General features: G+C 59.7%; 6 protein-coding genes across 6 annotated transcripts; 4 read left to right on the top strand and 2 right to left on the bottom strand.

Annotated features, from left to right (window-relative positions):
* Nucleotides 1-1,021: 1,021 nt before the first annotated feature.
* SPBR_02772 (uncharacterized protein) lies at nucleotides 1,022-2,494 on the top strand (the record flags this gene model as incomplete). Its single annotated transcript, XM_040761075.1, has 2 exons — nucleotides 1,022-1,109; nucleotides 1,188-2,494. 2 exons carry the CDS (start codon nucleotides 1,022-1,024, stop codon nucleotides 2,492-2,494), a joined length of 1,395 nt encoding a protein of 464 aa, XP_040620591.1.
* Nucleotides 2,495-4,051: 1,557 nt separating this feature from the next.
* On the top strand, nucleotides 4,052-5,401 carry SPBR_02832 (aspartate aminotransferase; the record flags this gene model as incomplete). Its single annotated transcript, XM_040761135.1, has 2 exons — nucleotides 4,052-5,237; nucleotides 5,322-5,401. The coding sequence occupies 2 exons, from the start codon at nucleotides 4,052-4,054 to the stop codon at nucleotides 5,399-5,401; spliced, it is 1,266 nt and encodes a 421-aa protein (XP_040620590.1).
* Nucleotides 5,402-6,480: 1,079 nt separating this feature from the next.
* SPBR_02338 (uncharacterized protein) lies at nucleotides 6,481-9,184 on the bottom strand (the record flags this gene model as incomplete). The annotated part of the gene is made up of 4 exons (XM_040760641.1): nucleotides 6,481-7,432; nucleotides 7,662-8,637; nucleotides 8,709-8,996; nucleotides 9,109-9,184. The coding sequence occupies 4 exons, from the start codon at nucleotides 9,182-9,184 to the stop codon at nucleotides 6,481-6,483; spliced, it is 2,292 nt and encodes a 763-aa protein (XP_040620589.1).
* Nucleotides 9,185-10,151: 967 nt separating this feature from the next.
* On the top strand, nucleotides 10,152-14,296 carry SPBR_02194 (uncharacterized protein; the record flags this gene model as incomplete). The annotated part of the gene is made up of 2 exons (XM_040760497.1): nucleotides 10,152-10,451; nucleotides 10,523-14,296. The coding sequence occupies 2 exons, from the start codon at nucleotides 10,152-10,154 to the stop codon at nucleotides 14,294-14,296; spliced, it is 4,074 nt and encodes a 1,357-aa protein (XP_040620588.1).
* A 211-nt stretch (nucleotides 14,297-14,507) lies between these two features.
* SPBR_02776 (toxin biosynthesis protein) lies at nucleotides 14,508-15,975 on the bottom strand (the record flags this gene model as incomplete). The annotated part of the gene is made up of 3 exons (XM_040761079.1): nucleotides 14,508-15,496; nucleotides 15,557-15,695; nucleotides 15,781-15,975. The coding sequence occupies 3 exons, from the start codon at nucleotides 15,973-15,975 to the stop codon at nucleotides 14,508-14,510; spliced, it is 1,323 nt and encodes a 440-aa protein (XP_040620587.1).
* Nucleotides 15,976-17,355: 1,380 nt separating this feature from the next.
* Nucleotides 17,356-20,236, top strand: SPBR_02306 (brct domain containing protein; the record flags this gene model as incomplete). The annotated part of the gene is made up of 3 exons (XM_040760609.1): nucleotides 17,356-17,445; nucleotides 17,511-19,529; nucleotides 19,607-20,236. 3 exons carry the CDS (start codon nucleotides 17,356-17,358, stop codon nucleotides 20,234-20,236), a joined length of 2,739 nt encoding a protein of 912 aa, XP_040620586.1.
* Between the last annotated feature and the right edge of the window lie 50 nt (nucleotides 20,237-20,286).

The raw sequence follows: 20,286 nt of genomic DNA, 5'->3' as shown, positions 1-20,286 counted from the left end.
GGAGTGACAGGGCTGTTGAGAAGGTGCATAGGGCAGTTAGTGTCCCGACTTTGGCCAGGCCAAGATGCCAAGGTGATGGAATGGCCGCGCTTGGAAGCGGGCCAGGGTGAATTCAGGACATGGGACATGACAGAAAGGGGAGCTGGGCAGCAGAGGCAGAGCAAAGCAAATGAGCAGATGAGCATCACGGCAGTACGGCAAGCCTCCACTTGCAGTGAGATGCCCTCGAATACACACGACTTGGAGTAGCATCGTACGTCGCACGGGAGGACAACGACGCAGAGACCGGAGACTCCAGACTGGAGACTGCGACTGGCAAAATGGCGACATTGATATGGAGGAGAATATAGTAGGCGACAACGTAAGCAGACTTGTGGGCAACGTCAGCCTGGCGCATGTACGACGTAAGCAAAGTTACAGCGATGTCAGCCCAGTGTAATTAGGCTTTTCGGCCATGCATAGCGCTGACGGGCCTGCTAAAACCCTAAAGCCGGCGCGCATCCCCGGACTTGCCTGGAACAGACGTCCTAATACGTCGTACTCTGGACAGCTGCTGCTGACTGGCGAAATTCGCCGACAACAATCTCAGAGAAGAGCAGAGCGACTCAGGGGTTGTCGCTCCACTCGCCGCACGTTTGTGCTGATCGACAAAGGCAAAACACACACCTCGGCACCCTTCGACCGCCGAATTGCCGTCGCTCGCATCCTGCACTTCGTTCGGGAGCGTCTCTGGGTCTCTGCCCTCTCCTTCGGCCCTTGTTTTCGGCCTCGCCACATCGAACCCGTCGCGCGCTGCCGGCTGTCCAGAGCTGCGGAGGCAGATCCATGTCCTCCGTTGACCAAACAAAAACAAAGACAAAAAGCAATGCGCTGGCCTGTTGCCGACCGTCCATAGACGACTGACTGTATCGGCCGTTTTGTCTCGGCTTCGAGTTGAGACAGGGACGCACCCGCGCTGTCCCATCGGCACACATTGCCGTTTCCCCCGGCCGTCGACCAACCCACGAATCCACGCCCAGGGATGGTGGCCCATCCCATTGAGCGCGAGTATGCCGATGCGCTGGGCCTCTGGGGCTGGATCTGCCTGGTCGCGCGCGCCGCCGCTCTCAGTGAGGATCCCGTCCTTGTCCAAACGACAGCCTTTGGTCCCGCCGCTTGTCCGTCCGTCCGTCCCTAACACAAAACAGCGTTTTTCCTTGCCGTGAAGTTCGTCAAGGCCGTCGTTGGCGGCAAGGCCCGCCGCCATGGCCAGACGGTGTACAAGTACACGGCCCTCGAGGGCATGCGCGATTACCAATACGGCCTCAGCGCCGTCCGCGTCCAGAACCTGCTGCCCTCGACGAAATGGCTCGCCCGCCGGTTTGCCAGGCGCAACAAGCTGCCCTTTGCGCTGATCCACCTCAGCGACGGCACGACAGCCGCTGTGCTTGGGCCGAAGGCGGAGAAAACGGAGAAAACGGAGAAAACGGAGAAAACGGAGAGAACGGAGAGAACGGCGGAGACAGCAAAGGGGGCAAAGAGGGCGCAGAGAGCGCAGAGGGCAAAGAAGGCAACCGGGGCAAACACGGCAAACACAGCCTCTACGGTGCCGGCCCAAGCGTCGTCCTCAGCACCCCGTCGAGCCGTCGTCGTGTTCCACGGCGGCGGCTACATGGCGCCCGCCCTCAGCAAGCACATCCACTTGGCGTGCGGCTTCAGCAAGACCCTCCCCGACAACGTCGCCGTCTACATCCTGCAGTACGGCCTCGCCTCCGAGACCGCCAACCAGTACCCGCGCCAGCTCCAGCAGGCCGCCGTCCTCCTCGACTACCTATTGACCGCGGAGAACTACCCGCCCTCGGCCATCACGCTTGTCGGCGACTCCGCCGGCGGCCACCTGGCGCTCAGTCTGCTCCTGCACCTGGCCCATCCCGACCCGCAGGTGCCCGCCGTCACGCTGCCAGACGGTGCGCGCCTCGCCGGTGCCGCCCTGCTCTCGCCCTGGATGATCACGCGCGCCCGCAGCGAGGGCCTCGTCCGGGCCAACGAGGCCAAGGACGTGCTGTATGCCGCCGCGCTCGACGCCTGGGCGCAGAACTTCCTGGGCCCGGTCGACGCGAGCGAAAACAAGGACAAGGCGGATGCTGCCGCGGCAGACAAGGGTTCGCCTTGGAGCTGCCCCCTGACGATGCCCGACCGGTGGCTGGCGGACTTGCCCGTGGACGACCTGTTTGTCACCTATGGCGAGGACGAAGTGCTGGCCGGCAACATTGCCCAGTTCTGCACGGCACTGTGCCGCGCGCGCAAGCCCCTTCCTGGCGTCAAGACCGCGGCCAAAGGCTACGCCAACGAGCTGCACGTCCACATGGTCATGAACCGTTTCCTGATGCTCGGCGAGACGTGCCTGTCCGAAGAAGAGTTCAAGGCATGGTACGCCACCCAGTTGGAGGCGCCTCTACGGTCGCCTTCACCTCCAGCATCGTCGCACGATGCAGTCGAGGTCGCCAGCAGATAGACTACACCCCCGTAATACCCTAATTTAATAGTCACATAATATTTGGCTTCAAAAGTACATAGAATAGACAACTTGCCCGTTTAGGATACAATCTGTTGACTATACTTGTAGCCCATTGGCTCTGCAAAGGAAAAGAGTAAAGCAACCGATTCAATCAGACAACGCGCTCTAGAACAGATTGAACAATGGACGAGGTCAGCATTAAACACGGCTGAAGTCAGAATAAATATTGTTTTTGGTCACTGCCCAACACCAGAATTCTACCAGTGTCTGCATTGCGCGCACAGGAGCCAGTGTCTTACGCCGCAGATACTCCATTTTGCTACGCCATTGTGGTATAACTTTTTATTTTTTTTTAAAAAAAAATAACACCTTGGCGAATCGCGAGAAGAAAAAAGAAGGCAATAAAAAACAAACAAAAAAAACGTACAGCAGCGGGTATTCGCTGGTCGTCACCGACCCAACTACTAATCCGCCGATTGAAGGTTTGACTAGGGGAGAGCGGACGGGATCCCGTATTGTCCTGCATCTATGGCCGTACGTGAAAGGCTGCACCCTTAGTTGAAATTTATACCCGTGTTCGAATACGTGTATCGAGAACTCATGCACGACAACTGTTACACCGGCCCAGCCTGGACAAGAACAAGACAAAACCTGCGATAATGAACGGCTGGCCGTAAAGACAGGCAATGACTGACGATGGAGACTGCAGACAAACGGCGGACCAACTTCAGACAAACACCACGACATCCGAGGCTCAATACACAAAGTAGTATGTGTTCTGCAACAAGGATTCGGCCGAGGATTCGGCAGAAGCAGTCCTTTACGTCACGCAGCGTCGAGCATCTGCGGGTTACTCATCTTTCAAAGTCCCCGATTTCACTGCGGTTCGCGACGAACGCCGACTGACACGGCCCGGGACACAAAAAGTGGGCATTGCCATGGTCTCTGGAATGTGGTGAAATGGACATGGCGAATCTTGGACGGAAGCGAATGGCAATTGTAGAAATTAGAAATTGCAAGACAAGGCCGAAAGCGCGAGAAAACGACGCTTGCGGCGCGGTTTACGTGACCACGCGCCCAAATTCACCGGCTAGCCTCGGCGGCGATCGCTGGTTCCGCATTCGCTCACCTTGAAGTTTTCATTCCGTCTTTATCTGTAGTTCTTTTTTTTTTTTTTTTTTTTGGTCGGTCCCTGACTGACTCTCACGTTCTGGTGACTTTTTAAGCCGAGCCTCCATTTTCTCCAGGCCAATGCGTCACATCCACATCGTCGTCGTCCCGGTTGCCCTGATTCCACAATTTTCCCTTACCCGTCTTACGTCTGACATCAATGACACAAAGAGAACGTCAACAAGTCAATAAACGAGCATCGACCATCCAATTGGAGCTTACCGCCGCCAAACGGACTGTCTTTGAATTCACGGCAATTTTATAGAATTAGTACGACTGCCTTGCCCACCACGCCCACCTACCCTGATTTTTTTATTCTTTGTCTATCCAACTTTGTCTCTCCAATTTTTTCTCTCCAACTTTTTCTCTCCAACCACACCCGCGATGGGTTCCGTTCCGATTGCTACGTCACACTTTGCGGCGCTGCCGTCGGCTCCGCGTGACGAGATCTTTGCGCTGCTCGGCCAGTTCCGGCAAGACACCCACCCGGATCGCGTCAATCTCGGCGCCGGCGTGTACTGCTCGGATGCCGGCGAGCCGTGGCCGCTCGACGTCGTCCGGACCGTCGAGCAGTCCTTTGCGGCCAAGGCCGACCCGCATCGCCACGACTACATCCCCATCGAGGGCGACCAGCAGTTCCTGGCGCTGGCCCGCGACTTTGTCTTTGGCGACGCCTGTGACGCCGACCGCCTCACCTCCGTCCAGACCGTCTCCGGCTCCGGCGCCAACCACGTCGGCGCCCGATTCCTGGCCGAGACGCTGCGCCCGCGCCGCGTCTGGCTGTCGGCGCCGACCTGGGCGAACCACGAGCTGATCTGGAAGACGGTGGGCGTGCCGGTGCACTACTACCCGTACTACAACGCCGCCACGCGCGCCCTCGACTTTGCCGCCATGGTCGACAAGCTCGAGGCGGAGGCCGCGCCCAGCGACGTCCTTCTCCTGCACGCCTGCGCGCACAACCCGACCGGCCTCGACCCCACCCAGGCGCAGTGGCGCGTCCTGGCCGAGCTGTGCCAGCGCAAGGGCCTGTTCCCCTTCTTCGACAACGCCTACCAGGGCTTCGCCTCGGGCGACCCGGACCGCGACGCCTGGGCCGTCCGCCACTTTGCCCAGCTGCAGCCGCCCGTCGAGATGTGCGTGGCGCAGTCCTTTGCCAAGAACCTGGGGCTCTACGGCCACCGCGCCGGCGCGTTCCACCTCGTGGTCGCCGGCGACGCCTGCACGCCCGCAGCGCGGGACGCCGTGACGGCCAACCTGGCCCAGATCATCCGGTCCGAGTACTCCGTGTCGCCGCGCTACGGCGCCGACATTGCCAAGGCCGTGCTGGGCAGCAAGGCGCTGACGGCGCAGTGGCACACCGAGCTGCAGACGATGAGCGGGCGCATCCTGGCCATGCGCCGCGCGCTGTTTGACGAGCTGGTGCGCCTGGGCACGCCGGGCACGTGGGTGCACATCATCGACCAGATCGGCATGTTCTCGTACACGGGCCTCTCCGTGCCCGAGGTCAACTACCTGCGGGAAACATACCACATCTACATCCACTCGTCAGGACGCATCTCCATTGCCGGCCGTACGTATCCAAGGACTCCTTCTCTTTCCCTTTTTGTTTTTTGTTGTCTTTTTTTTTGGCCAAACAAATGCTGACGAATTCCAGTCAACACAAAGAATGTCAAGTACGTTGCGGCCGCGATACACGCAGTGCGCTCCGACCCATCCTTGGTGGACTCTACGTGAGAGGATGTCCCTGCTTTGGTAAAACTGTACATACAAAATACAAAAATAGAACATGACCATATGCAAGCGACATGGACGATGAATGTAAAACAACAAACATCAAATTTTATCACAGTAGTATATGAACATGGCGTGGACACAGTTTTTGCGATCGTCAGTATACAGCCGAATACGCCGACGACGTGACGTTGTCGGGGCTCACGAGACGGCTGCAAATGGCGGCTCGGAGATTGTGCCCCTTTGTAGCCAGAAAACGGGACGGACTTTAGCCAACCCCGAAAAGTATAAATGAACGACCGGGCCTGTCACATTACATTTGAGTAAGCACAGACAAAAATAGGACTCGTTTTCTTGAACACGTCATGAAGAAGAGGAGACTGGGCTTGATACGACCAATCAAGAGGACCATAAACGATCTAGAGTCATTAATCCGTGGCAAAACCAGCCGTGAAGCATTCAAACAAACCGTCTGAGACGCACTGTATACCCTTAGCACATCGATCTAGACAGCAGACATCACAGAACGCGTGCGAGCGAGATGAATCTGCAACAATTCAAGTCACTATGGAGGCACAAAATTCCCCAAACGTAGTTACGCAACACACCAATGTCTCTTCCGGCCATCGCACCGGCTCCGCCGTTCGGCAGTTCTTGCACTTCGACTGACGAAGACAGAGCCAGTATAAAAGACGCGAGCATCCAGCCTATGTACAAACAGCACACGGTCCGAGTTTGGCAAACAAAGCACCTCCCAAAATCAAACATCATGGTCAGACTCTCTGCTTTGGTCGTCCTTGTCGGCCTTGTCCTGTCGCCCACCACCGTCTCAGCCCACCCTGGCGAGCATCCTTTCTCGCCAGAGAAGCGGCAGGAGACGCTGAAGAAGCAGGCATTCAGCCACATGGTCGCCCACAACAGCAAGAGAACGCTTGATGCTGCGTGCGGTGGCCGTGCCGAAGACGTGGCTGCCCGTCAGCAGCGTGCCATGGAGCGCCGCTATGCCAAATTCCAGGAGCTGCGCAAGCAGCGCAATCTTGACCATTGTATGTTGCCATTTCCAAAACTCTTTTCAGTGTACGTCAACGGAACAGGACACTGACTCCACTCCCCCATTCACAGTGAACACGGTCGAGCGCCGTGCCAATGCGGACTTTGCGCGCTATAACGCCGCGTCCCACAACCGCACGGGCCTCCGCCACTGGGACAGCGACACGCCCTCCCACACCGTCTTTGGCGCAAACACAAGCTGTGTCCTGACGCCCGACAACATTGAGGGCCCGTATTTTGTGTGGGGCGAGGACGTGCGGTCGGACCTGACCGACGGCCAGCCCGGCGTCCCGATGCACCTCGAGCTGCAGCTCATCGACGTGGAGACCTGCCTGCCCGCGCAGGCGGTCTTGGTCGACGTCTGGGCCTGCAACGCCACGGGCGCCTACTCGGGCGTGTCCGCCGCGGGCCAGGGCGGCCTCAACTCGACGTTCCTGCGCGGGGTCCAGATGAGCAATGCCGAGGGCGTCGTCGCCTTTGACACCGTCTTCCCCGGCCACTACCTGGGCCGGGCCACGCACCAGCATATTGCCGCCCACATCGGCGCCGCGCTGGCCGCGACGAACCAGTCGTACACGGGCGGCACCGTCGCGCACATTTCGCAGCTCTTTTTCGACCAGGCCCTGATCCACCAGGTCGAGCAGACGTCGCCGTACAACGCCAACCCCGTGCCCCTGACCACCAATGCCCAGGACCTCTTCACCGGCTTTGCGGCCTCGCCGACCTACGATCCCTTTGTCGAGTATGTCTTTGTGGGCGACAACGCCGACCCGGCCTACGGCCTCTTGGCCTGGGTCGAGCTGGGCATCAACACGTCGCTCAACTACGACGCGTATGCCGCGCCGGCCGCGTTCCGGTACGAGGGGGGCAGTGTCGACAATGCCAATTTCTTCGAGGAGCAGATTGCGGGCGCGTTTCCGCCGCCGACGCACGGCTGAGGCAGGGCCGTTTACGATGGGCGGACTCGATGGAGGGGGACGTGGCCTTTACGTGGATGTGCTACAGTAAAGTAAGCCCCAAAACAAAGGAGAGGTCACATGAGACTAGCTTCGACCTCCCATCCTCCCCTGCTACTTGCCATATCTGCTCCGAACAATGCTTGCTGTGCTGGTAGTAAACTGTATTGGATATATAAATGCAAGAAAAAATGGGCTTCGCGCGCGTATCGGTACAGTGGCTCTCTCTATCCTGTCTGTTCTCTCCTTCGCTCTACTTTCGGTTGCGCGTCTTCTTGTTCGGCAACTGCTGGTCTTCTTCCTCTTCGTCGTGGCCCTTTTTCAGGTCTTCTTCCAGCCCCCATTCTTCCTGGTCGTACCAGTCCTCGCCGTCCGACATGTCCCGGTTCGGCCCGCTGTGCGCCTCGGCCTTGGCCCACCGCAGGACGGTATGCCGCAGCCGGTCGGCGCGCAGCAGGCCCTCGTGCAGCTTCTTCGTACCGCGCGAGACCTCCTCCTGCTTCTGCACCCAGAGCTGCAGCAGCCGCCGCACGTCCTCGGCCTCGGCTTCTGGCAGCCCCAGGTTGGGCTCGGGGCGTGCAGACCGGGGCGCCAGGAAGAGCGGGTGGATGATACCCTCCTCCTCCTCCTCCTCCTCCTCCTCGTCCGCGTCCGCGTCCGCGTCCTCGTCGCCGCCGTCAACGCCCGCCAGCGCTCGGCCAGCATCGTCTGCCCCGCCGCCTCGGGGTATTACTGCGCGGTCGCCATTGGACTGTGCAAGCTGCTTCCCGTCGGCAGCGCCACCTTGTGGGGCGTTCGCCTTGCGCCGGTCGGCTGCTGTGTCTGCTTCGTCACCTGCGTCTGGCATGGTCGAGTCGGGGTCGGGCTCGGGCTCGGCACCGCCCACCGCCTTGTCTTTGTCGTCCGTGTCACCCTGCCTCGACGCGCTCCGCCTGTCTTCCAACAGACCAGCGGGCGGCCCTGTGGACCCGCGCGCCGTCGCCAGGCGCGCCACATGCTCGTCGTCAAACAGGTCGGCGTCGTCGGGGGTGACCAGCAGCCCGCTGTCCACCCAGATATGGTCGCCACACAACTTGATCAGCAGCGGCTTGACTTTCCACAGCGCTGCGCTCTCCTTGTGCATCCAATTGCTGCCTTGCGTGGCCAGCTCGGTCAGGGCCTTGTTCGTAAACGGACGCGAGAGCGACGGGTGGTTGGGCAGGTCGGTGACGGCAGTCAGAGGGGCAAGGAGGTCTGAAGCATAGTTGGCATAGTTAGCACGGGTCCGTTGGCTGTGTGCGCAAGTGTGGTCCGCTCAAACTCACGCTCTAGTTGAATGCCGGCGTACGGGTTCTGCTCGGCGGCCGCCGCCTCGGCGTCCTGGACGACGGCATCGTCGTCCTCGTCGCTGTCCACCGCATACCCCTCGTCGTCGATCAGCGCCGGATTGTGGCTGATAATCTCGCGCCGGTAGCCGCCGTGTTCGACTGTCTCGGTGAACACCGTCAGGCCATCCGCAGCACCCAGGTGGCCTTGGCGCACAAACCGCGCGCGGCGCTTGAGCTTGCTGCCGCGGTTTGTACTGTGGTCGACGTCGGAGTCGGAGTCGGAGTCTGTTGTAGATCGGCGTGGATATGGTCAGCATTCGGCCGGTTAAGCTGTGGCGCAAAGGGCAAAGCCAGAAAGGCGCGTCAAAGAGGGCGACGGTCCTGGCAGAAGACTCACCAAACGGTCGCCGCTTGAGGGCGCGCTGGAGGCCGATGACGGTCTCCAAGAAGACAGCCTGGTCGCGTGCGGCCATTGTGGCGATTTGTGTGTCCGAAGACAGCTGGGGAGTGTCGAGAAGTGTCGAGAAGTGTCGAGAACTGGACGAGGCGGCAGAGAGGGAAGAGAATCGGTCTTTTGCCGGGGGATTCGCGGGCACCAACGAAAGCCAGCAACGCCAACGTCGTGATTCAAGTCTAAAAGTGTAAATACAGGCGTCGCAATACGGTTATGGATGTATAGTCGCCCAAGGGGTCGCTGGCCGTCGTCTGTGTCGGTGGAGGGAGGAAGAGCAAAGCTGATGGAATTGAGTGGTCGATCGCAACGACTGCCGGCGCAGACGCCCTCTCGCCCTCTGTGCTCTGCCCTCCATAGCCTCCTCGTTTTCTGCCGCTTCCTAGTCATGCCCCAGAGACAACCTCGCGTTCACCGCCCTGGCACAGTCGCCGCTTTGAAGAACATGATTGGCCAGATCACTTATAAATATGGGTCCTAGTGTTCCAGGACAGGATACATATGTCCTCATCTAATTTGTGTGCAAGCTGAGGTACTGTTTACCTGGCAGTCTGGGGCAGCTGTTGAGCGTTCCTGGCCAATCACAGCAGCTGTTCACAGTAGCCTGCGATGTGCTCCATAGGGTCGACGCTCACTGTATGACATCCTAGAGCTGCTGTCAGCTTCACATACAATCAGTTGTCACCGGAGCCGCGCAAACCTGGCAGCGCACTCAGCCAAGAAGCTGCACGGGCGAGCGTACGTTTGCAATCCATTCACGAGCGCATACGAGTACCTGATACACATGCAGAGCTCCTAACCAGCGCCGCCGGGCCCCTTTCCCCTCCCCCACATCGAGCTGCAAGAAACAAAAGTCGCGATATCTTGGACGACGACAGCGACGGCGACATCGGCGGACGCGACCTGGAGAGGGCCAGACCCGGTGAGAACGGCCGCGGGGACGCAACCTGTACACATTTCGTCCGACACAGGACCGCCAGCCCTGCACCATGGATGCCTATCCCGCCTACAGTCTGACGCAGAACATCCCGTTACTCGTCACGATCGGCCTGCCGGCAGTCGGCGACTCTGGCGACGACACAAGCTCGTGGACACTGGATGCCGAGCTTAAAGACCAGGCCACACTCTTGCGGTCCGAGCTGCCCGTGCTCGACGGCAACCCCGTCGCCGAGTTCAGCCGCTATATATCAACTGGCGATGTCTCGGGCCCAGTGCCGTCAGGATCACAAAAGTGGCGTGGCCGGGCCAGCTCACAACGGTACCGGTTCCGCGTACGGACTGCAGGAAGGGTGAGTGTGCTTCGTGTGCTTGGGCCATTCTGTCTCTCCTTTGATCCATCGTCACCTGCTAACGTCGCCAGACATATTATTTCCCGCCGCGCCGAGCTCGCCTGCCCGAAAATTTTGAAGCGCCCGAGCCGCAGAGCGTCGTCCTCCACTCTCCCTTTTCGCCACTCAGCCCGTCCTGCCATCTCTACCCAGACGGCATCATCGACTCTCGCTGGATCCAGAAACACCAAGAGATCGTTCCGAGTGTCTTCCTCTGCTTCTACTCTTTGACATCCGACCCGACGACCGCAACTCTCCAGGACAACAAGATCAAGTCCGACATCAACGCCTTTCGGACTGCCGTGCAGCAGTCTGGCTACCGCTCTCGCGTGGCCGTCGCCGTCTTCTTTGCCGCCCCTGGCGACGACAGCAACAGCAGCACGGATGGCGTGGCGCAGGAGCGTCTGGAGAACATCCGCAAGGGAAGCGGCACCGATACGAAAATGTTCTTTGCCATCCCGGCCACCACAGCTGCGGGTGCGCCCGCTGACGAACTGCACCGCGTGGCGGAGAACATGCTGACCAACGTCTACACGGTCGCCATGGACTACTACCGGGAACTGGGCCGCCACCTCCGCAAGAAACGCGGCCGTGGATCGGCACCTCAGCCTTCTGTTCCACCAACCAGTGGCACCTCGCAAACCCTTTCGCTTGCCGGGTGGCATGTCCGCTATGACGTCAAGGCCGCCGTGATTGCCGAGTTTCGCCAAGAAACAGACGCTGCGTTGCGCCTACTCGACCAGGCCTATGAGACCCTGCTCGGGCCAGAAGTGTTGGCCGAAGCGATCCCGCACTGGAGCCCGCGATGGAACGAGGCGCGCCTTCTCGTCGACACGCTGGCCGTGCGCAGTCTGCGGTGTCTCCTGATGGCTGGCCAGTACAGCTCGGCCGTGCGACGCTGGACCGTCTACCGCGACCGTCTGCGGAATCTGCTGGACGCCCGCGGGCGCGGCACCGCCAACTACGGCTGGCAGGCGTGGGAGGCGCGCTGGGCTGTCGTCATGGCCGACCTGATCCGCCGTGTCGGTGTTCCCGAGCTGGATCCACGGTCGGGCCGCAACCTCTTCTTGCTGCCCGAGCGCAACATGATTGCCGAGCGGCTCGCGCCCTGGGAGTTTCTCCACCACCGCGGCTACTGGTACCGCATCGCGGCCCGCCACACGGCGGCACGGCGTGCCCTGGCACACCAGATCCCCGACGACGACCGCCGCCCGCCCGACGTCTCGCCTGCGTCCCACGTCGCCAACCGCGCCTTTTCGTACGACGACTACATGTGCCCGCCGCCGCACAGCGAATACCCGCTGGCGGGGCATGGTCCGGGCGTCAACCATTCGGCCGCCATCGTCACCTATCTGGAACTGGCGCGGGACGAGTTCCTCCAGCGGCGCCAGACGCATGTCGCTGCCGAGTTGGCGCTCGAGTGCGGCCGCGAGTATGTGTCGGCGAAGCAGTGGGACGCCGCCGTCGACTTGCTGGCGCCCTTGTGGACCTCGTCGAGCGCAGCAACGGGGTGGTCGTCGTGGTTGGACGTGCGCGAGGATCTGGCCTGGACGCTGCGAGCCGCCGTCGCAGAGCTCGAGGAGCCGCGGCCCGATCTGCTTGTCTCCATCGACTGGGAGCTTCTCCATGCGCAGTATACACCACGGGCAGACTGGGCATACGATGTAGCCAAGTCGTTGCCCGCGTCTTCCAAGGGCGTCCAAGGCAAGCAAGAGGCGGACAGCGTGCCGGTTGCCGTCAAGCTGCCCGAAGGCACACCGCCACCGTCCTTCTTGTCGGCTGCGTTTGTCTTCAAGAACGGCGAAGGAAAGGCGGGTGAGGCTGTTTTGGCACAGCTCACAATACGTTCTGATGCGCTCGCCATCTCTGTGCCCATTGTGCTGGAAGAACTGCATCTACAGTTCAACAGCAGCATCAAGCCAATCGTGCTCAGGCACAGTGCCGATGCAACCGCAACATTCTTCACCAAGGGCAAAACAACACATTCTACAATACACCTGGAAGAGGAGGACGAGGACGATCCAGGCGCAGGGACCAAAACCATCAATGGCGGTGACGATGACGACGAGACACGCGTGCTGGGTCTCCATGGATCAGCGAACCTGACTTTACAGCCGCAGTCAACCCTTGTCTTTGAATTGGCCATTCCACTCCGGCAACCGGGCGACGCCCACGCTGTTTCGGCCGACCTCGTCTACCGATGCCCTTTGTACTCGCTACAGATGAAGCTGCCCCTGGCGTCGTATGTTGCTGGCGAGGGCAGCCGTGGCGGAACGCCGACATGGTTCCTACCCCGTGCGGGTGGGCGCGTGTCTGTGCCTCGGGCCGACAGCCAGGCGATCAAAATCCTGCCAAGGCCACCAAAGCTGGATATTCAGTTGCTACATGCTCCTGCGGCAACAACCGCGGCCACACCGATCCCGACAGTCCAGTACTACACCAACGAGGCCATCGACCTGGCCCTCGAGCTCGTCAATGCAGAGGATGCCGATGCCAGTGTCAAGTTGGACGTCATCATGGAGGGGGGCAGCGACGAGGCTGGCGCGAGCGGCAGCAGCACGCCCGGCTTCACGCTGCTGGTGGCGGGCGACGAGATCGATACCGCAGAGCCACAAACAACAGACATCGCCTCGCCAACACCGCCAACGGCCATGCTGCGGTCTGTGCCCCTCGGCCATGTCAAGGCTGGCCATTCCGTTGCCATTGCCATCCGCATCCCTCCCACAACACCTTCCATGGACTTGGATCTCACCCTTCGCGCCGCCTACCACCTTGTGAGCGACACAGCCACGCCCATCACCCAGCAACTCTCTGTGAAGCTGAGCCTCAGCAATCCCTTCGAGGCCAACTACGACTTGCTCCCGCGCATGCACCCAGCGGCCTGGCCCAGCTTGTTCGACCACGAGGGCATTGTGGCGAGCGGCATACCAGAGGACACCGATGCCGTGAACCGGGGCTTCCACGGCTTGACGCAGGCGTGGGCCCTCGTCACGCGCTATGCATCGTTTGCCACTGAAGACCTGCGCGTCGTCGATCTGGACCTCGTCATCAAGCCCGAGCCCCGAATTTCTGTCCAGCATACAAGAACCGACGGTGCAAGCCACAATGGAAACGACAATGGCACACTCCAGACAAGGGATGCCGACGGTGCTCTGACCATCAAGCCGCAGACCATGGAAGAGTCCCGGTTTGACCTGGTCGTGCAGAAGGCGAGCCTCGACGACCGTGATCCGGTGCAGCTGGATGTGTCGTTTGTCATTACGTGGCAGCGCCTTGCACCGCCAGGCTCCCCTGCCGGATCGGCCGCATCGGCCGCATCGTTGCCCACAAACACCACCACGCTGCCCGTCCCACAGCTGGGCCTCTTCGGCACCGAGCCCCGTGTGCTGGCGTCTGTCGCCTACAGCCGGCCCTCCGCACCCGTGCCAGCGATCCAGCTCACCCTCGCCATCGAGAACGCCTCCAACCATTTCCTCACGTTTGGTCTCAGCATGGAGCCATCCGCCGACTTTGCCTTTTCGGGCGCCAAGCTGACCACAATCCATGTGCTGCCCATGTCCCGGCGCGCCACCACCTATCGACTGGTGCCGCTGGTGCGCGGCACATGGATCCGGCCGGCACTGGTCGTGCGCGACAAGTACTTTCAAAAGGTGCTGCGCATCTTACCGACGGAGGGCATGAAGATGGATAAGGACGGGATTCTAGTCTGGGTACCACCAGATGTGGAAGAGGAAGAGGAAGAAGAAAGCGGCAAGGAGGGGGATGCAGACGGTGAAAAGGGCGGCGCCGAAGAGACCAACGCGTAGACGCATGAGACCGTGTCCAGTCACAAATCATCGGCAGTTTTAGAGGATAGAAGGACAATTTATGAACCAATTCCGTATCAACTGTACAAGTGCGTTGCAGTAACGTATCCAGACGTGCCGGCAGTCAATGTAGATATATGCGTATTGCTATGCAAAATCTAAACAGCTCTAGTCAATTCTAAGTTCCAAAAGAACATCTAATCCTTTTTCTTTACAACCTTGGTTTCGGCTTCTGAGGAATGAAGCTGCGCCACTCGGCATCAATCGTCTGCTTGGCCTCGTCTCCGCGCGGCCACCATGCCGCCTCCAGCTCCCGCTCCTCCTCGCGCCACAGGTTCAGCTCCTGGCCGATCCACGACGCCGCGTGCTCGGCGCACACCGTCGGCAGGTCCATGGGCACAAGATGGCCCGTCTTCTCGACCACGACCTCACGCACGCGGCCCGCTGCCACGCCGCCGCTGCCGCCAACACCCACACCCGTCAGGTCCAGCTTCTCCTGCCGCAGCTCCGGCGTCGACATGTTGCTCGTCGCGCCAAAGATGTAGCACACGCCCGGGCGCAGGTGCGGCAGCTGGGCGGCAGTGTTGGGCACCTCGGGACGGTACAGCTGGCTGGCACCGAAAACAGAAAGGCTGGCGTTGCTGATGTCGGGCAGCCGCTGGCGGCTGAACACACGGCGGCCCGTCTCGACGTCGACACCCTGCAGCAGAGGCCGCAAAAAGGTAAACACCTCCTGGTGTTTTGTGGTCGTCAGCGTAACAGGCGGGCCATCAGCACTAGTGCCGGGACCGTCCTGCTTACTTTGCGTGGCCCCCACAACAGCGTCTGGGTCGGGGAACCGTTTTGTGGGCAGGTCCCGCAGGCCGTGCTTAATCCACGCGTCCAGCACACGGGGGTCCCACGCGGCATAAAACTTGGACCGGCGGAACGAGGCGGCCGCATTGGCACGCGACGGCCACACTTCGCGGCGCACGGCGGACAGTTCGAGTGGCGTGGAACCAAAGGCCGGGCCGACCAGTCTGAAATTGAGCACCGGGTCAAGCAGCACGAGTGTAGAGAGGAGGCGAGGGTGCATCAGGGAGAGGTTCGCAATGATGCTGCCGCCAAAGGAATGGCCGACGCCGACGAGCGGCCGGGGCATCTCGCGGCGGAAGGTGTTGATCATCTGGAGCAGGTCGCGGGAGTGGTCGTACCAGGAAGCTAGAACGGTGTCAGAAATATCAATAACATCCAGCGGCAAAGAACGTCTCTTGTACGTACGGTCGTTGCCCAGGTTGGCTTCGTTTCGGACTCCGCTCTCGCCCTGCCATGCAACGTCGGCGATCCATATACTGCGGATGCGGAAGCCATTCTTCTCGCTGAGAGCCAAAAGGTCGTCCCAGAGTGGTTCGTACAGTTCCTGAGCGCAGTGTTAGCTGATTCTTCGCCAATCGTGCGTCGTGTACCTCACTCGCTCTCTCGATCTGAGCACACAGCCCACACACCTTCACAAAGCCATTGGCGTGCGCCGCGATGATGGTCACGTCGCCTGGTTGCGGGTTCGGGTTGCTCCGGGGAATGTACTGCTTTGCGCACACCTGGAGGATCTCTTCTTGGTTGTGCGCGGTGGCTCGGGAGTATTCGCGGATATGCTGGCCGTCGAACACCCGGTCCTTGACCTCAAAGAACTGCTGAGACATGGTAGCTGTGCAAGTTGGAATAATGGGAGGGTGTCAAGGCGCCGAGAAAGAAACGCCGAGAGAGACAGGCGTCAGAATACGCCGCAGTCTTTCTTTCGTGCGTCGTGCTTCGTCCTTCGTCCTTCGTCCTTCGTCCTTCGTCCTTCGTCCTTCGTCCTTCGTCCTTCGCTTCTCGTCTTTTGTGCTTTGTCGATCTGCGCGACAACGACTTCTTAAACGACAGCAACGAGGTGCCCAATGGCAGCCAGCCACGCCCAAGCGCAGGCGCGGATGGGACAGTCGGAACGACTCAGACAAGCAATAAGCGAGCACCAAAAGTCAGGAGAGTCCAGAACCTGGGAGACGAACAGGAGAAACAAGAGGACGGCAGACGCCGAGGCGAAACGAAACGGAACAAGCTCGATGAGGAGAGCCGAAACAATGGGACGCAAAAGACGATGGAAAACGCCCGTGTTTGTCTCACGAAAAGCCGAATGAACGTCTTGTTAAAAGCATACATGAGCAAAAGCTCGACGTTGCGGCGAATAGCCGCAGCGCAAAGCTACCGGAGAGACGCTGCCGAGGCACAGCCCTAAATCACAGTTAAGGCAAGAGGGGGCGGCAGATTGTCCGCAGGCTGCGAAGCGGGGATTTTGCGAAAAGCCGGGGAAGAACGACTGGCAGCATCACACTCGTCGCGCTTTCCCTCTAAGTCATGTCATCTCCAGTTGCAAAAGGCAGCCCTTGAGTGGAAATTGGACTCTGTATTCTGCGGCAGGCTGGGAAGGTAATCAGTTTGCACCTTCCCGCGATTCTAAAGTTGAACGTTCCTGCCATTTACGCGAATCACCTCCGACAATCATTATTCCCGTGACTTGGACGTCTCGCTCATATAACATTATCATGCAAATCTGAGAGACAGCTGCATCGGCTCCTGTCCACCCCCACGGAGACTCACATTTGACACCTCGTTTATTTGAGGCGCCAGTAGCCGGCTCCTGTCGCACATGTTCAACGGGCAGAGTCTTACCTTGTAACAAAGTTGTTGGAGGTACGGATGTGCTGTTGTTTCTAACAGTGCATATAATACATGCACTGTACATTGCAGAGTTGACTTAATTATCGACACTGTGTCGTTTCTCGATTGTTGTCACGTGACCAACGCGGGGATTTCGCGCGGTTTCGCGTGTTTAATGGTCTCCGCCCCTGTTTTCGCGTTTTATGCGGGACGTTTTCCGACTGCTACGCGCCTGCGCCATTTCAACATCGCGATCTCAATGTGCATACGACTAGGAACAACCACTCCGAACAAGACAAAATTGTACCACGCCCAACACCAATAGCCACGCTGTCTCACTCCGCTCATTTTGTCTCCTTAATCTTGCCACATCTCAACACAATATGGCCGAAGACGGGCCCAAGAACGTCTTTGGCTCCTGCTCGTTTGCTTTCGTGCCTGGCCGTTCTCTGCTTCCCAAGACCATTGCTGAAGTACGCCTCCTATGTCCTGCCCGTTGCTATCTGCCTTCGATCCATGGATCTCTAACACATCCCAGCTTTCCCGGACAGTGCAAAAGTATGGCGGAATCGCGTTGGAACCGGAGGCGGATGGCAAGCTATCCCTGGCTGAAGCGACACACGTCATCTCGAACTCGATCGACTTTGAACAGTACAATACCGCCATCGATATGATGCTTCCCGTCGTCACGTCGTCTTGGCTTACACACTCACTTAGCCGCGGAAAACTGGCCCAGATCCGCCCCTTCTCGCCCGACCCGCGCATGATTTTCTCGTCCGTCAACTTGACCTGCGCCGACATCCCCGTGGGCGACAAGGAGGCCATTACCGGCGCAACCCTGGCCCTTGGCGGCATGGAGTCCAAGGACTTGACGCGTCTGACGACTCATATTTGTGCTCTGACCATGGACCACGACAAGTGCAAGGAAGCCGTTGCCAAAAAGCTGCGGTGCCTCATCGTGCTGCCGCATTGGTTCGACGACTGCTTCAAGCTCGGCAAGAAGATCGACGAGACACCCTACCTTCTCCCTGACCCCCCAATCTTGCGGAGCATGAACGGTACGGGCGGCACTAGTAGCTCCATCGGTAGCAGTGCACTCGGTGAGGGTGAGGCTGATGACGACCGCGTGCCTATCCCGCAGAACCTGGACCTCGAGGGCGCCACAACACCCCTACCCGATACGCCTCCCAACCTTGGCTGGCGCAGCAACTTGACCGTCTTCCAGAACAAGCGGGTCATCCTTGCCCAGGACATCAACATTGGCGTCCGGTTCCGTGCGGTGGTTGTCGATCTGATCAAGCGGGGCGGCGGACGCATGGTAGCCGACGATGACGTGGGCGCGTGTGACATGTACATCTGCCACTACCGTGACGGCGATAACTACGTACGAGCGGCCCAGGCCGGAAAGGACATTGGCAACCTCGCCTGGCTGTTCCACATCATTACCAACAACGAGTGGTGTTCGCCGCTGCGCCGTCTCCTTCACTACCCCGTCCCGCGGAACGGCATTCCCGGGTTCGAAGATTTTGTCATCACGCTGTCGAACTACGGCGGTGAGGCCCGCATCTACCTCGAGAACCTTGTCATCGCTGCCGGTGCTAAGTTCACCAAGACGATGCGCATGGACAACACGCACTTGATCACGGCGCGGGACAACAGCGAAAAGTGCGAGGCTGCACGCGACTGGAACATCCAGATGATCAACCATCTCTGGATCGAGGAGAGCTACGCGCGGTGCCAGGTGCTGAGCGTGACCAACCCGCGGTACACGACGTTCCCCGCGCGCACCAACCTGGGCGAGGTTATTGGCCAGACGTTCTTTGACGAGTCCAGATTGCGGGCTCTCTTTTACCCGGGTGGTGCCAACGAAGAGGAGATGGAGGACGACGACGACGACAACGACAACGTGGCCGTCAAGGGCACAGGAAAGAAAGGCAACAAGAAGGGGGCCGGCCGGCCCAAGAAGAAGGTGCTCGTCGAGGAGCCGCAGGTGCTGGCGGACGTGTCTGGGGCGCAGAACGGCCAGCTGAGTGACGACGATGAAGATGATTTGTCCACATCCAGCGAAGCAGAGCCTGATGCAGCAAATGACGTAGCCCTCCCCCGGCGAGCAGCTCGGAATACCGCTAAAGCACCTGTGGCCACTCCATCCCGGCCACGAAAAGGCGCGCAGCAACTCGACAAGGAAAACGAGGGCACGCCGTTAGTTGTGGGCAGTGCCAGTCGGAGTGCCAAGGACAAGGCCTTGACGAAACTACACGGCCTTGCCCCCGACATCGCGCTCTACGAAAAGGAAAAGAAGCGATCAACACGGGATGGAAACGCGCCATGGGGCGGCAAGCGGGCAGCCGACTTGGTGGACAAGGAGAAGGAGAAGCTGGAGATGTCGCGGAAGAAGAGACACAGCTCCGACGTAGAGAGTGAGGGCACGGATTCCGAGGATGCTGAGCGGCCGGCCAAGAAAAGCCGGCCATCGCTGCCGCCGGTACAGATGCGCGTCGTTCTGACGGGCTACCAGCGGTGGGTGCACCACAGCGGCAAGGAAGAGTCCGATCGGGTAAGTAGATACGAACACAAGGGACGGTACCTAAAAGGGACTTTTCATACTCATACCAGTACTGACAACATCTGCAGAGGAAACTACGTGGCATGGGCATCCAGATTGTGCAGGACAACCAGCCGTGCGACTTCTTGGCCGCGCCATGCCTCGTGCGTACGATGAAGTTCCTCAAGACCTTGGCACGGGGGCCAGAAGTGCTGAACGCTCAATACATTACCGACGTTCTCGAAAAGGGCAAGCTTCTTCCAACCAACGACTACCTGCTGCGCGACAAGGACGGCGAGGCCCGCTTCAACGTCAACTTGCGCAAGGCACTGGCGCGTGCGCGCGCCCACCGCGGCCGCTTGCTGTGGCATGTTGTTGTGTACTGTGCCGCCGACATCAAGAACGGACCCGAAAGCTACCGCGAGATCGCCGAGGCCAACGGTGCCATCTTCAAGACGTACCGGGCGCACAGCGGCACGACCATCAAGCCGACGCCACCTGACGAGGACAACGGGCAGCCGCCCGAGCCTGTGTACCTGCTTACGAGTGCGTCTCCGCCGGAGCGCGCGTTGTGGCCCAAATTTGAGCAGATGGCGCGCGACGGAAACATGCTGCCACGCGTAGTGGCACCGGACTGGTTGTTGGACGTGGCCATGCGGCAGGAGGTTCTATTTGACGACCACTACCTGGCCGAGAACTTTTGGGGCAAAGGGACATAAAGCAGCATGCGTGTGACGGGAATCTTACTAGAATTGGCGTTTTGCTCTAT

The sequence above is a fragment of the Sporothrix brasiliensis genome (genome assembly GCF_000820605.1).
Source record: "Sporothrix brasiliensis 5110 chromosome Unknown Cont17, whole genome shotgun sequence".
NCBI classification, from domain to species: domain Eukaryota; kingdom Fungi; phylum Ascomycota; class Sordariomycetes; order Ophiostomatales; family Ophiostomataceae; genus Sporothrix; species Sporothrix brasiliensis.
Note: the sequence above shows the minus strand (reverse complement) of the source record. Positions and strands in the feature narration are given on the sequence as shown.